This window comes from Hemiscyllium ocellatum, chromosome 25, assembly GCF_020745735.1.
Source record: "Hemiscyllium ocellatum isolate sHemOce1 chromosome 25, sHemOce1.pat.X.cur, whole genome shotgun sequence".
Taxonomy (NCBI): Eukaryota; Metazoa; Chordata; class Chondrichthyes; order Orectolobiformes; family Hemiscylliidae; genus Hemiscyllium; species Hemiscyllium ocellatum.
The window spans coordinates 21354791-21375440 of NC_083425.1; the positions used below are offsets into that span (position 1 = coordinate 21354791).

A 20650-nucleotide genomic window follows, 5' to 3' on the forward strand; every position below is an offset into this window, starting at 1 on the left:
TTCAGGTTATGCTCTTGCATTCATGTCATGATGCACATGCATGGATACCAAAACCTCTTGGATACTCATCTCTTCCACTGAGAATATACAACTCCAATTTGTCAGTTTCTGATCCAAAATGAATAAATACTCACTTCTTCACATCAAATTCCATCAGCCATAATTTTGCCCACTCCCTTCATCTATGTACCTTTAAAATCTAACATAATATTTATTGAGTACCTTATTGCGATTGTCATGAGGTCAGCCAGGTAGACCTCATAAAATATGAGTTTCCTGAATGGAGCTTTTAATCTGGAACAATCAGGGAGCCCTGGCTGACAGATATAAATAAGACTGTCAGAGATTCTGTTCACTCAAGAGCTAGCTCTGAGGGAGCAGGATCAGTGTCAAGGACCCTCCACATGCAAATAAAGGGTGACTTGGTGATGGGGTACTGGCCTCTGCTGAGTTATTTCACATCCTAATTTAATACCATCTGCAAACTTGGATTATGAAATTCTACTCTGTCAAAGTCAATGGCATATATAATGAAAAATTAGTCTCCGAGAATAATTGCTTATCAGTGATCAAACCTATCATTTGTATCCTCGGAAACCTACCTCCCAATCAGTTATCAACACAAGGCACGAGGTCCCTAAAGATTCCTTGCCCCCTCATTTGTTGTTAACCTCTTGTGCAGGTTGCAATGTGATTAGTCAGATGAAACCTGGGTGATCAGAACTGGACAAAAGTTCTCTTGGTAATAATCTTGAGCCAATTAAGGTTCATTATCAGACAAGGATGTGAAAACTTAAATTTGACTTTCCTTCACAGGTAACCCAACAGCAAAACAAATTGAAGTTATGATCACCTAAAGTTTAATAGCGCTAAACATTGAGAGTTTCAATTTAAATGTAACTCGATTTCTTGAAATGAAAATCTTAGGCACAAATAAAAAGAAAACAAAGCTAGTTTTGATCTGTCCTTAGGTAAGATTACTATTTTCAAATCTCATTTCAAACAGCGCTAAAAGAGTAACATACTCAAAAGAAAGTGGCCGAACCACCATTTCTCCAGCAGAGTGTGCTTTATGGAAAAGCGTATACAGGAAAGGCAGCAGCATGTATCTATTGAAGAGGGCTTTCCGCATTGCTGATTGTGCTGATTCACTGAAGACATATGGTTCCTGGGGCTGTAAAACAAAATAAAGGTCTCCCATTATAAATGGTGATCAAATTAAATGATACATTTATAACTATGTCAAACATGGAAACACAGGAAATGAGCCCTGGACTTGAATGAGCAGGCCTAACTTTGGGCCTTACATCTCAATATCCAGTCAACTATTGCCATGCAGTGGGGCATCCATGTGCAGCTTGTCTGAGAACAGACTTCAATGTACATGTTTCATAGTGCATCAGCAAAACTCAGGCAAATCCTTAAAGTCCGCCAGGAGAGCAAGTTAATTGAGATGTTTTCCTTATGCCAATATGATGGTTGGTGTGTTTGGCATGCAATGACAGCGATTCCTGCCTGCCTTATTGGACACATTCAATCCTGAGAAGCTAACACTGCCATGAATTATCTAGACAGTAGACTCTGATCAGGAAGCGTTTCTTTCTTAAGATCTCAATTTGCTCTATATTTTTCTATAGATGGTGTAGCAAGTTAAGAGACATCAATCCTAGCAACATGTCAAACAAGATACATTTTAAAGGCAGAATGCTTGTGCAAAATTTAGATGCAAGCACCAACTCTTTTTGTCCCAAGCATCCTGGGCTCCTGCCACAACATATATTCATGTAGTCCCAAAGTGTCTCACAGAAGTGTTACAAAGTAAAACCTGAGCAAGTTACACAAGGTGATATTAGGGCAGTTAACTCCAAGCACAGCCAAGGATGTGGATTTTAAGGAGTACTTTAAAAAAGAGAAAAGAAAGATTGAGAGGCAGGGAGGTTCAGGAGGGAATTATGGGGCTTAATACCTTAAAGGATATCCAGCAATGATGCAACAATTAAAATCAGGGTTCATGGAAAGTCAGAATTAACTGAATCAAGGTAGCATGAAGGTGAGAGAAACATGATCAGAGATGGGTGACAATATGAAGGAAATGGAAAATCAGAATTTGAAAATCAAGACATTGCTTGGCTGAAAATCTACATGAGAGAGTAGAAGGATTATGAGCGAAAGAAACTTGGCACATGTAAGGATGCAGATGACGTCAAGTTTATGGTGAACACAATTTCAGAAACAGCCAGAAATGTTTTCAAAAGTCTAGACCAGCAGTAACAAAGGCAATGAGCTGAGGTGTGGCGTATTTTTTTCGGATTTTTTAGTGGAAATCTGGAACTTGCTTTTCTAAAAAGAGTCATGGCAAATTTAAAATTCAAATCAATTCATTTTTGTTAGAATATGAAGACTTAGGAAGCAAAATAATGTTAAAAAAGTCTTAACTTCTACAAATCAGCCATAAGCAAACTGTATGTTCGAACAGGCTTCAGGTGCCAAATGTTATTCTCCTGGCAATAACATCTGGTGATGTGAATGCCAGAAATAGGCAGTCTGGAGAATGGCAGAAAACCCATTCTAGGATTAAATGTGGCAAGTCTGTCAAGGGTCTGATCTGTCTCAGACAGTTGCTAGGGAGAGGGATGAAGTCAGTAGCTAGAGGAGGGACACTAGAGAGACAATGGAGGTGGTTGGAGACAATCGAAAACAACAAGCCATCAAGGACAAGGAGACTCACATCTTTACCTCAAAGAGAAAGAATCCATATTTGTACAGAAAGCTTTGAAATAAGCAAACTCTCCAGTCATGATGTTGTCTGGACTGAGGCATGGAAATTTCTTGGATATGTATGGCACTTCGTTAAGAATATTGCAATAACAAGAGCTTCTCAACCTCAAACAGTGTTAGTTCGTTGTTCGCATAGACAACGTTTGAATTCCATGCCATGATTTTTGGCCACAGAAGGAGTGTGCATATTGAGGCCAAACAGGTTGATTGTCACCCTGTAAAATCATTTCCAATAAGCCTAATGGCCTGCACTAAGGATGGAAGAGTTTCCTGGTGAGATATCCTTCAAAAGATAGTGACAAACTGCTGAAGTACTTTGCCAATGAGCATGGACCATTCCAGTGGCAATCCATGTTCTAACCCAAAGAAGAAGAAGGAGAAGGAGGAGAAGAAGAAGAAGAAAAGAGACAGTGTGCTCTTAACAGGTTAGAAATGAATGGATACATCTTCTTTTGGAAGAACATATAATTTGATCTCACTGACTAAAAGTAAAAGGGTTGTCCATTAACACAGATATGGAAGTATACTTTCCTCACAATCATTCGTCTACGGAATGCTCTTCACAAAAAGTAGCAGAAGCAGAGTATTTTGAATATTTTTCAAAGCAGAATTGGTAGATTATTGATATATAAGAGAAGAAAAGTTATCAGAGGTGAGCAGAAATATGGACTAATCAGATCAGCCATGATTTTACTAAATGGCAGAGAAGGCTCAAAGGGCTGACTAGCTCACTCCTGCTCCAATATTGGATGTTCGCTGTTGTTTACTGTTTTCATGCAAAATGATCAGAGGTTAACAAACATTAAAAATTGAATGATAATATATGGTAAGCTTTTACATCTCAGGTAACAGTCTGAAATTCTTTTCAGATATTCTATTACCAAACAGTAATATAACAAATGAATCTTTCAAAGACATTTATGCATTCAATGCCTTGAAATAATTAACCAGAATTGGATTCTAAGCCAACTTTAATGTTCATTGTACACTCAAGGACTAACCGGCTGATGCAGGGCATTGTGATTCCGCATAAATGGGTAGAATGATCCAAGTTGCATCCAACGCACACAGAGTTCTTCAGTGGTGGGCAAACCAAAACCACAGATATCCGCTCCAACAAGAGGAACCCCAAACATGTTAAACAGCATTATTGCTGGAAAGCACACAAAACAGTTTTATATTTTCACCTTTTCACAATTAATATCTGACATTCTAACAATATAACAGATTGTCAAAGCATAACAATCTAAGAAAGCTTTGTTCTGTATTGCCATCATACTAACAACATGTAAACTTGTATGTAATCACATAGGGGTTTATATTTTTAGTTCTAGCAAGTGGAGATATGATAAGGCAGAGAAATTGAAGAAAAGAAGAAGTATCATTTAGCACTCCTGTCATGCTTTTTCATTTGGTTGACATACAGTAGATCAAGCAGTGGCTGTGAGCAGCTGCACACTTCAGTCAAGCAGAAAGCTGCTTGATTCACAGATTCTAATTAAAATATCCACGTGGAAATAAGCAAAAGAGATTAAAATTATGAATATAAAAAGACACATCCTATATTTGACTAAATACTTTCCTCATGGGACTCATTTAACCTGTGTTGAAAAGACTTGTTTCAATCTGTCAGTTGATTGAGATATGCGCAGCTCACAGAAGTTTAAGTGTTACAATGTTTCATAATGTACAAATTAGAAAGACATATTTAAAATCTTACTGTTTAACATTGAAAAAGGAGAACTATTTCAAGCATGACTGAGGGATTTTTCAATAAGAAAGTTAAGTTCCTAGGAGTGAGAACCAACAATCTGCCCTGGACCTCCCACATAGATGCGATGGTCAAGAAGGCACAACAATGCCTCTTCTTCCTCAGGCAGCTTAGGAAATTCTGGACCCTTACCAATCTTTACAGATGTACCATGGAAAGCATTGTATCCAGGTGCAAAACAGCCTGGTGCGGTAACTGCTCTGTCCAGGACAGTAAAAAAACTACAGAAAGTTGTGTGCACAGCCCAGACCATTACAGAAGCTAACCTCCCATCAGGTAATACATCTCACTACCACAGAAAGGCTGCCAATATCAAAGATCTGTCCCACCATGATAATGGTCTCTTCCAACCTCTTCCATCAAGTGAAAGATACAGAAGCTTGAACAAGCATCAACAAGTTCATGAACAGTTTCTTCCCTGTTGTTATCAGATTGCTGAATGAACCTCTCTAACTTTAACTAATGTTGATCTTGTTTTGTGCACTCCTGTGCAGCCCTAATGTTACATGCCTCGCTCAATCTAAGCGCCCTATGATGTGTTTGCTTTTGTTTGCTATGATCTGCCTGTATTGCTCGCAAAACAAAACTTTTTACTGTACTTAATACTTATGACTACAATAAATCAAATGTAACTCTATCACTTCTCGTTTACAGAAAGAAATTGTTGATGAATCATATAATACCATAACGGTATTAATTATAATTCGAATAAGAAGTATTTCACTCATCTTTCAAGGTTGCTCTATCATTCACAGCTAATCTCCTTCTTCACTCCCTCACATTATGCCAATGTCCTTCGATTTCCTTAGAATCCAAAAATCTACTAGTCTTGAATATGCTCAATACTTTGACATCCATAGATATAAAGGGGAGAAATTTTCAAAGATTCACAATCCTTTGAGCACAATATTCTGGATTCAGAAATTATACGGGACTTTGGTAAGACTTCTTTATTCCAATTCCTTTGTCATAAAGGTTAACAAAAAACAACTGTTTAATTGCTGTATTTTAATTTTAATTACTCATTAGCAAGGTATCCAAGTTTCTTTCAGTACCAACATTTTCCAGTCACAATTAAAAACTATTCTATTTTTGAATGTGATCTAACAAAATGGATAACATCATGCTTCTTCTCTAAAATGAATTGGCAAAGTTCCAACCCACTCACTTAGCTTGTCATTATTCCCTTTCAGCTTCTTTGCTTCTCTGCACTCATCCCTATCAGTTACATAGATTGTTTATAGCAGAGATCCAAACACCGCTTGTCGACTTACAGCCTGTCGAACTGAAAATAATCTGTTCACCCTCATTGGTTCTCATCTGCTCAATCCATGTTCTTGAGCCATTTTCTTTGTGTAAAAATCGCAATAATTATTGAAAAAATAGATACACTCCATTCACATATTCTCCTTCATCAACCATGCTAGTTATCTATTTAAAAAAAAATCTCCAGATCTAAAAAACAATTTTTATTCCTTAAATTGTGACATCTCAGGACAATCATGTTGTAATTTTCTTAAGTTACCACTACACAGGGTCCTTGATCGTGGACTGGAGCTTGTCTTTTCTACTGATGCCAAACCAACTGGTCTACAAATCTCCATTTCCTCCCTCCCTCCATTTTTTTCTTAAAAGTAGTACTGTTGTTACTTTATAATTTGTGTGACCTTTCTAAAGCTAAGTATTTCAGGAAAATTAAAACTAATGCTCCCACGATTTCTGCATTCACCTCTTAATGCCAGGGGGACAATTTCAGGTTTGTGTATTAGTTGCCTTTAATTCCATTAATTTCTCAATAACTATTCCTTTACTGATACTGATTTATTTAAGCTTATTTTCACTAGACCCCTGCTTCCCCACTGTTCTGCAATGTTTCTTGTATCTATCTTTGTTTGTCACAAAGCATTTGTTTAATGACTCTGCCATGTCATTATTCTATTTGTCAAAAATGACAATATAATCTATATTTAAGATTCTGATCGAGTAACAAATATTAACCAGGATATTGGGGATAATTCCCAATCTTTTTTGAATTGGTAGCAAGGGATCTTTTATACCCACTAGAAAGTACAGATGGGATCGTGCTTTATCCAGTCCAAAAGATGGCATCTCTGACAATGTGACACTCCGTCAGTATTGCACTTGAGCCTTGATTTTTTTTATGTTCAACTTTGGAAGTAGATTTTAAATCCAAAACCTTTTGATGAAAGAACAATTTGCTACCAAATGAATCTTGGCCAATGCTTGTAAAACAGCTACTAGGACGTGAAAATTTCATCTAACAGTTATTCATTTCGAAAAGGACAACTCCATAAATAACACCAAATTTTTTAAAACATCTATGGAAAGTAGGGACAATGTTTCAGGATGATGCCAAAAACTGGTTTGTTTCCATACCTGGAATGGTATAATACATGTCATTCCAAGTACTTTTAATGTCTCCGGTCCAGTGTCCAGCATAGCGACCATGACTTGGGAAAGTGGACCGTGATATCACAAATGGACGTTTTCCTATCACCTTGATCAGAGCACTTGACATAAGGAAGAAGCCAATGTTAAATAAACAGTGACTGAAAACATGCATCAACTGACCACTGCCAATTTACATCCCATTTCTTTCAATGGATAGTTACTTGAAAATAAAATTGTTCTTGCACTTTCTTCTTCAATAACGCAGCAAAATCATTTTAAAAGTTTCACAAGCCAGTTCATTAACAGACTTTGAATATTGGTAGGCGACATGTAATATCCCGGGGGTTGTGATTGACACTGCTCTGCATACTTAGGAATCAGAGTCAGCCCACTGAGTCTGCACCACTAAAAAAAACCACCACCTGACTATTCTAATTTCATTTCCAGCATTTGGCCTAAAGCTTTAGGCCTTAGCATCACAAGTGTACATCTAAGTATTTCTTAAATGTTACAAGGTTTTCTGTCTCTATAGGCAATGAGTTCCAGTTTCCCACCATCCTCTCGATGGAAACATATTTTCTGACATCCCCTCTAAACATCAGCTCAGTTGGCTGGATGCTTGGTTTGTATGCAGAATTATGCCAAAAGGTTCAATTCTTGTACTGGTTGAGCTCACCATGAAATCTTTGCTTTTTCATCCATCCCCAAGACTTGATTCTCAGGTTAAACTCACCACCAGTGGTCTCTCTTTCAGGAACGTACTCCCTATGGCCCTCTGGGACTAGGATGACTTTTACTTCATATCACCTTGCTTAAAAAAATGTTCTATTTAGGCTCTTGTTTCTATTAGGAGAAAGTGAGGTCTGCAGATGCTGGAGATCAGAGCTGAAAATGTGTTGCTGGAAAAGCGCAGCAGGTCAGGCAGCATCCAAGGAACAGGAAATTCGACGTTTCGGACATAAGCCCTTCATTAGGAAGGGCTTTCCTGATGAAGGGCTTGTGCCCAAAACGTTGAATTTCCTGTTCCTTGGATGCTGCCTGGCCTGCTGCGCTTTTCCAGCAACACATTTTCAGCTCTTGCTTCTATTAGCCCAGATGTTTTTGTTTTTCTCCCTTGTGGGGCCTTAACTTCTATTTGGAGCATTGTCACTTTAGAATGTATTCATGTGGCAAACTGGAAGCAGGCAGGAAATGTTCTAGAATTACTAGGCACCAGGATCAGAGGTGAAAAACATAATATTTAATGATTCATGGTGCTGTGTACATCAGTGGGTCTCTTGAGGGGAGTAGGAGCAGGCCTTTTGTAGTTGATAATGTTAAAACATACATCTGGAAAGCTCAAAGGACAGCCATTTGTTCATGAAACTGCAGAACAAACCAGCCAGCATAATGGAACTCACTCCAAAGTACTTTTGAAAAACTAAATAGTATTCTGCACAGCGTTCATAAAATTTTGGCTTGCTCCACAGAGCACTGCACCCATACCTAATAAAGTTAAAACATCGTTGTTTCAATTGTCACTTACTCATGGGAAGCAATGGCCTCAGTCAACCCGTATAGGTTGTGGAGGTTATAATGTGATGATAAATGCTGTTGTCCAGACATACACACAGTCCGGGACCTCAGATATCCCCCAGTCACACCTGGAACAGACAAGCAGACATTTTTTTGTAACAATTTGATAATGTTCTTTGCTGTATGAATCAGAGATGAAGCAAAATATAGCACAAATCACAAGCCACCATGTATACAAAAAACAAAAAACATCTTTAAAACACTATAAAGAAATTGGGAGGTCATGTTGCAGCTGTACAGGACATTGGTTAGGCCTCTGTTGGAATACTGCATGCAATTCTGGTCTCCCTCCTATTGGAAGGATGTTGTGAAGCTTGAAAGGGTTCAGAAAAGATTTATAAAGATGTTGTCAGGATTGGAGGATTTGAGCTATAGGGAGAGGCAGAATAGGCTGGGGCTGTTTTCCCTGGAGCATCGAAGGCTGAGGGGTGACCTCATAGAGGTTTATAAAATCATGAGGGGCATGGTTATGATAAATAGACAAAGCCTTTACCCTGGGGTGGGGGAGTTCAGAACTACAAGGCATAGATTTAGGGGGGAGGGGAAAAATATAAAAGGGATCTAAGGGGCAACTTTTTCACCCAGAGGGTGGTGTGTGTATGGAACGAGTTGCCAGAGGAAGTGGTGGAGGCTGGTACAATTGCAGTATTTAAAAGGCATCTGGATGGGTATATGAATGGGAAGAGTTTAGAGGGATACGGGCCAAGTGCTGGCAAATGGAGCTTGATTAGGTTGAGACATCGGGTCGGCATGGATGAGCTCGACTGAAGGGTCTGTTTCTGTGCTGTACATCTGTATGACTCTATAAATGACAAAAAGATTTCGAATGAGGAGGCTGAAACACAAATCTTGTTTTTGGTATTAAAGTTCTCTTTTACCTGGTGCATAAGGAGGATATTCTAAACTGTTGTTTGGGCAACCATTTATTGCTCCAGTAACAAAGTTGGATGGTTCATTCATATCCTGTGAAACAAACAACTTAATTTTTATTTAATACTAACGCTATCTTTAAAAAAAGCTTCATTGCTTCATTTAGCAAATCTTTGTCTTGAACATTTCATTTGCTTTCCTTTTGAAGTTTAAACTTCTCTACAATTTGTGTGCACTACACAAACTGCTTGTTCTGACAGTATTCAAAAGGTGCTGATTTTCTCAATTGAATATACAAATCAATCAGTTCAACAAACTATTATTAATTGTTTTTCACCATCCATTCAGACTCAGCTGTGCTGAGATGAAAACAGTTGGAATGACCTTGTAAGAAGGACAGCATTCAAGGTAGAACTGTGGCAAAAGCTGTCATTTTACATACAAAACCATGACTTGTTTCTGAAAGAAAAAAAGATGTCCCGATTTGCAAAAAGGTACCATTCAACATCAATAACAAATTTCTTTGTGGCTGTACAGGCAGTAGGACAGAGTCTGGTTAACTGACATACAGGACTGGTTGCATATCCAGTTTTTCAGAAATGCTCATCCATTTCTACTTTCCTGTATTTATGCAGTTGGGCTCAATAATTTAAGTCATTTCCTAAATTAACTTTTTCCGTTAACCAGTAAGTTGCATTAAGTACTGTAATAAAACAGAAAATTGTTTTGCTGTCGAGAAGCTGATTACTGACAAATTTAAAAAAGACATTGTTGAAGCTTTACATCCAAGTGTTGTTCCATGGTCAGCAAGCTAGTAAATAAGGCTGAACCATTTGCTCACCATGCAAACCTGATGCTGAAATAGGACACAAAGCCACTCTGCTGGATATCAGCTACCCCAATCAGAACATATCTCACTGAACATTTTACAAACTCAGAAAATCAAGAGTGGTATTTACCACAAACAGGATGCTACAATTGAGTTAAAAGATGTTCTGCCTACCACAAACATCAGTACATTTCAGCGCTAATGTGGTGCCAGGTATTAGGTCATATGCCCTAAACATTTGTGGATTGTATCACAAAGCAAATCCATTTAGATTTTTGCAACAAACATTCTAACCATACCCAACTAGCTTGCACTTGCAAAACAAACAGGCCAACGCCCTGTCCAAAGTCAACTTGCCTGGTTTAATATTTAAAACCTGGAGTTAACCGTGAATCAGCATTAATGGGTGCATGCTTCATGCAACTGCCTCTACCAGAGTCCATGGGTCAAATGATCAGTATTCTCCTTCTGTGCAGTATAATTTTTTTTCCTAAATATTGGGATTCTTGTAAATCATCTTGATGAGTGGAAGACACAAAGCTTCAACAAAAATATTTTTTCAGAATTACTCAAATACAAAACTAATGCTAGAACTACTGAATTAACGAATATTTTGAAGAATGCAATGCTAAATGAAGAATGTATTTTGAATGAGGTTACAAGGCTTTGAATTGCATACACACTACCTCTAGGTGGTGCAAAGAGGAATGTCAAGTCAATGAGCCATATCTAACAATTGAAAAATTTAGTTGAGGCAACTCTCAAATGTTTTATTTACACCTCCTTTGGGATGAAAATGATGAAATTCTTTCATTATGACCTCCATTCCCACTTATCGCAGTTTGTTGATTTTTTAAACCTCATATCGGAAACCTCCAAATTCCAAATTAAGTTTGATCTGCTGAAGCAAAATTTTGCAAAGCAAACACAAATGCTATACAAACAAAAATAGTTCCAATTTTCAATTATTATTCAATTATTTGTTAAATGAACACCAAAATTCATTAGTGCCACTTGTACATGGATAGGTGAAAGCAAAACCCTTGGATGCATTTGTAGCATACACTCCAAAATTATACAATAGCTAACCAATATACATCAAGGTCATTTACCTTCCACTGCTTTACCAATTCAATTCACCGGAAGACGGAATTTTTGAATTTTCATTTGCATACTTACAATCCACATCCCATCAAAGGACACTTTATTATGAAACTCCTTAAGATTTTCATACCACCAGTCATGAGTCTCTGGGTTTGTAAAATCTGGGAAAGCAGTTGGGCCAGGCCAAACCTAAATAAAACAGACCAGAACACAATTTAAATCTGCTTGGTGGGACTGGGTGGTAAAAGTTCAAATCCTGTCAGTTACAATGGGCAATCAGTTAGGAAAATCTTGTGTTCAGCATGTTGTGGTAACTGATTTCAATGCAGTGCTATTTATAATTTTATTAAGAAACAGCACAAGGATAGTCTGAAAATTTCTGAACAAAATGTTATTTTTTTAAAAAATAATTTTATTAAGAAAAAATAGAGTTTTAAATATTACAACAAATACAAAACAATGCAATTCAAAACAGTACAAAAATAGTACAAAACTAAACACAAATAATAAAAAAAATCCACACCCACCCTCCTATACGAATGTATAAAAGTATATAGAGAAGGATAAAATTAAAATAAAACCTAAACTAGCTATTTAACTAAATAAATAAATACCTAACAACAAACAAATAAATAGTAATATCTCAGCCCAGCCAAACAAATCACTCATACATTCACAGTTCTTTCTTCCTGGATATTGGACTCATAAAACACAATCGCTATGGCTATATAAAAGCCCTTGTTAGAGTGGCAGATATATCTGTGTCCAGGTATTTCAAAAAGGGTTGCTATGTCTTGTAAAAAATCTCAGTTTTATGGTGTACCATATTTGTGAGAAAATCCAGGGGAATATGCTCCAAAACAATCTTCTGCCAACCCAACAGGCCTGGGTTTTTTTTCGGATATCCAACCTAGCAAGATATTCTTCCGTGCACAGAATGTAAGAATATTGAAAAGTTTTTTCTTATGCGCGTCTGCAGGAAATACAATGGGTAGACCCAAGAGGAGAGAAATAGGGTCCTTCTCCATCCCTACACCTAAAGTCCTCTTGCACCCACCACAGCACTCCAATATGTTTGAAGCCTGTCACAAGACCAAAGACAATGGGTAAGAGTGCCCGTTGCACTTGGGACATGCTGAAGATACCCCTGGTTTAAATTTTGACAAACGGTCTGGGGCTAAGTGGACCCTGTGGAGAATCTTCAACTGTAAAGCATGGGTCCTATTGCAAATTGATATCTTCCTTGCATTCTTCCAAATATCTTTCCATGCCTCTGAAGAAACTTCAACACCCAGCTCTCTTTCCCACATCTTGCAGAGTCGATCAGACTCATCTGAGTGGCACCCCCCAATTGGTGATATAAAGTACTGACAGAGAGTGTACTCTTAGCCCTTAGTACCCCTCTTTCTATGTCAGATTTGCAGAGATCAGTCAAAAGTGTGGTCTTTTTTTGAATAAAATCCCTAACTTGAAAAAAACGAAAGAGGTCTCTATTAGGTAACTCGCACTTCCGTACTAACTGATTGAAAGACATCATTACATCTCCCTCAAGTAAATCACCCACGCAAGATACACCCTTAGCTGCCCAACGTTTAAGTCCTGAATCTATCATACCCGGTTGAAAACCCGGCATACTGACTAAAGGTGTAAACTAAGATGTTTTGCCAATATTACCTACCCTCTGCCAAATTGCCCCCCATGCTTTGACAGTATTGATGACTACTGGGTTATGGCAATATTCCCTAACTGTTCTCACTTTGTCCAAAAACAGCAAACTGGTAAGGGGGCACCTTGCCTGGGAGGCTTCAATATCTAGCCATATTGAAAGAGGGTTCCCACAAACCCAATGACTCATGTAGGTCAAAAGTGAGCTTAATTGGTAATTTTTAATGTCCGGAAGGTCTACTCCCCCCAATCTGTGAGGCAACTGCAGTTTGGCTAATTTAATGAGGGGCCATTTACGGTGCCAGATAAAGGAGCTGTTCAATTTCCTGAGTGTTTATTAAAAATCGGGGGAGCATCCATATAGGGTATAGCAAACGAGGGAGAATATTCATCTTAATAAGCGCTATGAGACTGGAAGTACCTCCCATCTTTGGAGATCTTGTTTAATTTTTTCAAATAATTGAGTAAAATTGGCTTTGAACAGCCAATCCAGAACTGGAGTAATGAATATGCCCAAATACACAAAACCCCCCTGTGATCACCTAAATGGGAATCTATAATCATTCTCAAGAGCCAACTCTTTCATAAGACCACTCATAAGCATAGCCTCTGATTTAGCAAAATTAATCTTATACCTTGAAAAAGTGCCAAACGCGTGAATGCATTGTATACAGGCAAGACACTGAAACTGCTGGATTTATCAAGAAAATTAGAACATCGCCTGCATACAGCGAGATCTTATGTAATTTTGACCCCACTTCTGGAGCTGATACATTGAGATCCCCACGAATGGCCTCTGCCAACAGTTCAATCACCAACATAAAAAGTAATGGTGAAAGGGGACAGCCCTGCCGGTTGCCCCTAGAAATATTAAAATTGCTTGATCGTACCCCGTTGGTAATGACCGCCTCGAGAGGTACACTGTAGAGAACCTTTACCCATCTTATGAAAACTTCGCCCAGACCAAGCCAGTCTAGAGTATAGAAAAGATAAGGCCACTCAACTTGGTCAAATGCCTGCTCTGCATCTAAAAAAATCACCAATCCCTGTATTGACTGCTGTTGGCATGCTGGAATTACCTTAAGCAGCCTCCTCACATTATTGGAGGATCTGCGACCCTTTATGAAGCCCGTCTGATCCTCTTTAATAATAGAGGGTAGCACAGTTTCTAGCCTTAATGCAAGAGCCTTAGAGAGGATCTTAAAGTCCACACTTAAGAGCGAAGCACAGTCTCCCGGATCCTTCCCTTTTTTAAGGATAAGTGAAATATTGGCCTCTCTCAGAGATGGTGGGAGACAATCATGACTGTATGAATCATTAAACATATTCAGCATCGGGCCTGACAGTATACTTATAAATTCCTTATAGAATTCACTGGGAAGTCCATCAGGACCGGATGCCTTTCCACTCTGAAGCTGCCTCACAGCTTCCTGCACTTCTTGCTCTGATAATGGGGCATTGAGAAACGACTGTTGTTCAGGAGTCACACCCGGGAGCTTCAGATCTCTAAAAAAGGATTCCATTTTGGCCTGCCCCTCCTCACAATTCTCAGACTGAAATAACAAAGTAGAATCTCTGGAATGTCACATTAATCTTTTTAGAATCACGTGTTAGGTTCCTAGACCCTTCCTTAATCACTGTAATGGTTTGAGGGGCACTTCTCTTTCTGGCAAGGTATGCTACTTATTTGCCTGGCTTGTCACCATGCTCATCTAACCTTTGCTTTGCAAAAGCCAGCTCCTTCTTTGCCGTCTGCGTAAGCACAGAATTTAGTGCAGACCGCAGTGCCGTAATCCTCTGTAGTTTGACCAACGAGGGTCTGTCAAAATAGGCCTGCTCAGCTGCCTTCAACGTGCTTCAAGGAGATGTTGATGCTCACCCTTCTGCTGCTTCCTACTGGTTGAATATGAAATAACTAACCCCCTGGCATAAGCTTTGGCAGTTTCCCAGAGAACAGATGAGCTATCAACCAAGCCTATGTTGATGTCTAGGAATGCATGAAATTCCCTAGAGATATACTCCACAAACTTACTGTCCATGAGAATAAAATGTGTCTCCTGTAACACAGCACCTTCTCTTTTCGGAGACTCAAGAGTACCTTCTTCCTCTTAATTGGTGAGTGACTTCCCTTGATATTCCAGGTAGACCATTTAATCAAATCATTAGCCATAATCTTCTGCAATTACATTTAAATTCCAGAGAGGAGGAACCCGAACCACAAATTACTGAGCCTTAGTGTCGCATGGTCCACCAAATATAAAAACTACATAAACTAAAACCACTACATTAAACAAACATACAAAATTATTAAAAATAAAAAAAAACAAAAACCAGAAAACAAACCAACACATAAAGCGCCAATAGCGTTGAGGAGGGGAACTCACCCCCTGCCCGGAGGGGGCAACTACCTATCCCAAACTGCCCATAAATAGGCATCTAACCATCTCAACCACCTTCACTTCTCCCAGCTAGAGCCACATCGCAAGTACAAGCTAAAAAGAATAAACACCCATAGAATATCAATATGAATTTAAAAAATTATTTTATAAAAGAAATGGGGTAATAAATACCCCACCCATCCTTTGGTATGTCCTAACTTAGAAATTTTAAATGTACATCTTAACCACCGCCAGACATAGTTTGAACCAAATCATTATCAATAGAGGTAAATAAAAGGGGAAAATCAAAGCTGCAACTGGATTTCGTCCATTGCTTTTACAGAATGATAAACGCATACTCAAGCAACAATATTTATACATACTACAATTGTTTAAATTAGATGAGTTTGTCCACAAAGTCTCTTGCTTTCTCCTGTGTCAAAGAGATGCATGGATCTATCTAAGGTGATCCGAAGCACTGCTGGATATCTCAGGGAATACTGAATCCCAAGCTCCTTCAGTCTTCTCTTGACACTATCATACGATTTTCATTTCTGGATCACCACCACTGAAAAGTCCTGGAAAAAAAATGATCTTAGACCCCTCATAAATTAGGGCCTTTGTATCCTTCCCCTGGAGTCTGGAAGCCTCCATGGCTCTCTCCTCATCCCAGTAATGTTGGAACCGCACCAGGAAAGGACAAGGGCATTGACCCAGACACGACCTCCACGCTGCGACCCAGTGAGCCCTCTCTATCTTCAATCCTCTCATGCCAGTCTCCAAGTCAAGGAATTTCGGAAGCCAATCTTCAACAAATTCCGCAGGCCGCTCACCTTCCTTACCCTCAGGCAGACCGATGATCCGAATGTTTTTTCTCCTGCCCTTCTTTTCAAGATCATCCACTTGGTTACGCAAATTAGAAACCTGCATCTTCAGGGCTTGGATCTCATCCTTGAATGAACTGACATCAGCTTCCACCACTGTGACTCTGTGCTCCACCTCATCCGTCCTCTTCTCCAGGTCTCTCAGCTGCTGCTCATTCTTCCGCAGCATGAGAGAGACTGGAGCCAGCTTCTCTTCAATCTGTTTCCGCAGCATCTTGCGAGATTTCGAGAGCTGGTGCACCAGGTCCTGGAGAGTAATCGGCTCCAAGGCTGCTGCAGGCTGAGCTGCAGATCCGGCCTCGGATGCTCCTCCTCCCTTTTTAGGCATTTCTAGACAGCTGAAAATACAGGTAAATCAATTTTTAAATGTTTCTTGGGGCTCCACAATCTTTCCAATGCCCCAAGAAATCCTGATGACCTGGGTTGGGCGGGCTAAAGGACCGTTTTGCTCCTGCTGCGAAGCGAAGCTCTGCAGTGTGATCTTCTCAGATCGCCGCCATCTTAGATCCCCCACAAAATGGGCGGCACGGTGGTACAGTGGTTAGCACTGCTGTCTCACAGCGCCAGAGACCCAGGTTCATTTCTCACCTCAGGCGACTGACTGTGTGGAGTTTGCACATTCTCCCTGTGTCTGCGTGGGTTTCCTTCGGGTGGTCTGGTTTCCTCCCACAGTCCAAAAATGTACAGGTTTGGTGAACTGGCCATGCTAAATTGCCCGTAGTATTAGGTGCAGGGGTAAATGTAGGGGAATGGGTCTGGGTGGGTGCGCTTCAGCGGGTCAGTGTGGATTTGTTGGGCCGAAGGGCCTGTGTCCACACTAAGTAATCTAATCTAATCTAAATAAAAATGTTATATTAAAAAGTTATGTTCAACTGAGACTGTGGCTGAGGCATATATCTGTGACAGTACTAGGAAGATTAACGGTACATTAGACCTTTTGACATTGATGTTAGCAATACCCATCTTTCCTTTTCTTCCAAATGAAATTAAACTTTAGGCTTCTTCTTCCTGACCCCTCATTCCAGATGATCACAATGTCTCATTCTCCAATTTGGTTCCACTTGAGATTTTTCTGCAACTTCGATACTTTTTTGGGCGTCCCCTTACGGTTTAAATAGGATAAGATTTTAAGGCATGCATCTCCAACTCATCTTTTATGGAGGCTATTGCACAAAGGTAATTAACTAGTGAGATTAACATTCTAATCTAGCTTTGCAATAAACTGACTACACAATCACAACCATTGGCAGTAGTATCTAATGAAATTACACTTACCAGCATGTGCAAGAATTGCATTAGCAGAATTTGACAATAACAGTTCTGATGCATGAAAAGAAGAGTTTCTTGAAACTGATTCATTAACTGACGTGAGTTTGCCATTGATACCTACAGAACCCTTAAATCTTGAATCTTTTGACCCTTAAAAGTTTAACCACTTTTTTTATTTCTTCACATAGCAATACTTTGGTAGAATAATGCTTCTGCCACTTGCAACTTAGAAAGTGAAAAAATTGAATGCAAAATCAAAAGCTCCTTGTTGCGCACTGACCTTTCCAATCAATGGTTGGCCAGTTTCATTTTTAATGAAAACACCTCTCTTCACACCGTCATCATATGGCTTGTATGACCCTGCTGCCTGAGTACTGCTGATTCCTGGATCCTACAGTGGAAAGCAAAAAGTGAGCGTTAAGTAGTCTTAAGGGAGACACCTACTGCAGACGTTCAATCCAAAAGAAGGTGACAATTAAATAAAATTACAAGCTGAACATGTGTTGACACTGGACAAAATCAAGATGACCTGCCATTTAGCTGTAAAATGTGTCAATATAACATTTCTTGGTTTACACAGCAAGGTTGCCATTTAGTAAACTTACTCACAATGAATTATATTCCAACAAAAGTTAATATAAACAAGAGCAAATATAATGCGCATTGAGGGAAAAAGGAGTCTAATAGTGTTACCACAAAATGCGACCTGTATTCTACTCTGAAAAATGCTGCAAAATACTCATTTGAAAAATGATTTCCTACCTGTCATACTTTGTGTGCATAAATCTCATAACCTGCATTTACCAGATACTGACAGCTCGCAACACGAAGGCCAAGAAACCATAAGGCAGTCCTTGTCTTTACTGAAGAATCAACTACAGTTTACATTCCAAATGTCCTACACCTCATGCATATCGTTAATAGAAGATATTCAAACTAGAAAATGTTAAACTAAATTTTCTCTGTGTAAAATTAGAAAATTCTAATGGAATTTTTCAGTACAAAATGCAGCAGTGCATGCACATTTCAGAACACTATCGTAGCTTGGACAGAAACTCATCCTTTTGCCAAGGAGTCTATTCAGAACTATTCTCCTTTTTGCCTGTCTTTTGCTGGTTCTTGGAACTTCATAATGCTAATAAATTTCATAAATACCTTTATATATATATCACATGCTTTGTCCACTATAGTCCATTTTCCACACTAACGTTTTGTAAATATGGATAATTTACCCAATTCCACAAGAAATATACATTAGCTAGAATGGAATGTCCTAATCCTTCCAATAAGTGCAGATAAACTTCATTAGATTAGATTAGATTCCCTATAGTGTGGAAACAAGCTCTTCGACCCAACCAGCCCACACTGACCCTCCGAAGAGTAACCCACCCAGACCCATTTCCAACTGACTAATGCACCTAGCACTATGGGCAATTTAGCATGGCCAATTCACCTGACCTGCACACCTTTGGACTGTGGAAGGAAACCCACGCAGACACAGGGAGAATGAGCAAACTCCACACCCGAGGTTGGAGTTGAACCTGGGACCCTGGTGCTGTCTGGCAGCAGTGCTAACCACTGAGCCACTGTGCCGCCCAAATCATGTAAATCAATCCACCTCCACCTCATAACCTCATGCCGTAGGGAAATCCTCAATAACTACAGCTGAAGAACCAATTTTGGAAATTTAGGAAAGAGTAACCTTGAAATAAATTTAATATACATACCTTCAGCAAATATAAAAATTCTCATTCTTAATACTAAATAAAATCAATATTTTAAATACTTGAATCTTGGATAATTTGTTTCTTCTCACCACAATCATGACGTACTTCAACCCTTTCTGGTGGAACTCATTTACCATCTGTGGGTAGTCCCCATAGTGCTGTAAGTTATAAGTAAAGTCCTTTTTTTCATCCATATAATCAATGTCATTCCATTGTACATCCTGCAGGAAAAAGGTAAATCATTAGCAAAAAAATGAACAGTTCTGTATCTGGTTGATAACCAGTAATGCAGAAGGGTGCATCGTAAGTATTTTTAAACTGCCTTCTGTTTATGAATGTGCACTACCCATTCTTGCATATTTATAGTAACCAAGAGGACAGTCATCCAAGCATATATCTCTGCCACCTCATACTAACAACATTATTATGTATTGCACAGCAATTACGTAGTTCTTCCTTGAAACTATCCCCCGTTCTGGTTGATGTTCTAATTAAAAGGATTAAATAATATTTTTAGGAAGAGCTTCTACCTCATGGAGGAGGTTTCAAGCTAATCAACAATGAACTAACTTCGGAAAACTCTGCTCATATGTGACATTTGTAACAAATTAACCATAGCAGCTGAGACAGTCCACACATTCTAAATCAATAACCCACACATTATAGAAGTGCTTCCCAATGTTAATGGATCCTGAAAAACAAATGACTCCAGAATTCAGATCCATATACTTATCAAAAACTAATCAGTTCTTCTAGGGCTGTGAACTATAATTGGCTGAAATCTAGCCATTAGTTTTTCAGATATATTGCTTTAAAACATGCTAACAATCTGGGGCAAAACATTACCTCAGTCAACTTTCAGTGGCAGTGAGAAATACATTTCTAAATTATATGCAGCTTTCTGGAAAATGTGATATTTGCAGCTTTTAAGCCATTTCTTCTACCTGAAGCAAAGGTCATAGAGATTTTGCTCATCATGACTTCAACAAGTTCACTACTTTTGTCATGACTAAAACTACTGGGATGTGTACACTGATCAGTCTTGATAAAAATTTGCCAAACTGAACTACTAAAAGCAATCCATTTACTTTGCAGAATTCCCTCCGGACAAATTCTGAGTCAATAAATTGACACGCCCTGCTTAAATTATGCTGGAGATATTGTTGCTAAGGTGAGGTTTTATTCACTATGATTTAAAATGCCTATTTTAATTCAAGGTTAAATGGAGCATGTGATATCCTTTGAGTCTTGCCGGATGATAAGTCAATGTGACCCCGGTTGCCATGGGAATTGGAGCCCAGATAAAACTCTCATGAAATTCTCAAATACCAGGTTTCACCTGATCATAAAAATAGACACATCTGCCCTTGAATCGTGGAGACTTAGAC

At 38.9% G+C, this 20650-nt stretch overlaps 1 protein-coding gene across 1 annotated transcript in view; it reads right to left on the minus strand.

Annotated features, from left to right (window-relative positions):
* The window catches only part of LOC132828020 (lysosomal alpha-glucosidase-like), a 60321-nt gene that overhangs the window by 11309 nt on the left and 28362 nt on the right, over window positions 1-20650 (minus strand). The window contains exons 8-15 of the mRNA XM_060844908.1: window positions 19352-19483; window positions 17816-17926; window positions 11415-11528; window positions 9415-9499; window positions 8487-8604; window positions 6947-7080; window positions 3780-3931; window positions 1026-1174 (exon numbers count right to left, since the gene is read on the minus strand). Coding sequence (XP_060700891.1) covers window positions 1026-1174; window positions 3780-3931; window positions 6947-7080; window positions 8487-8604; window positions 9415-9499; window positions 11415-11528; window positions 17816-17926; window positions 19352-19483 — 995 coding nt within the window. The remainder of the gene's footprint in view (window positions 1-1025; window positions 1175-3779; window positions 3932-6946; window positions 7081-8486; window positions 8605-9414; window positions 9500-11414; window positions 11529-17815; window positions 17927-19351; window positions 19484-20650) is intronic.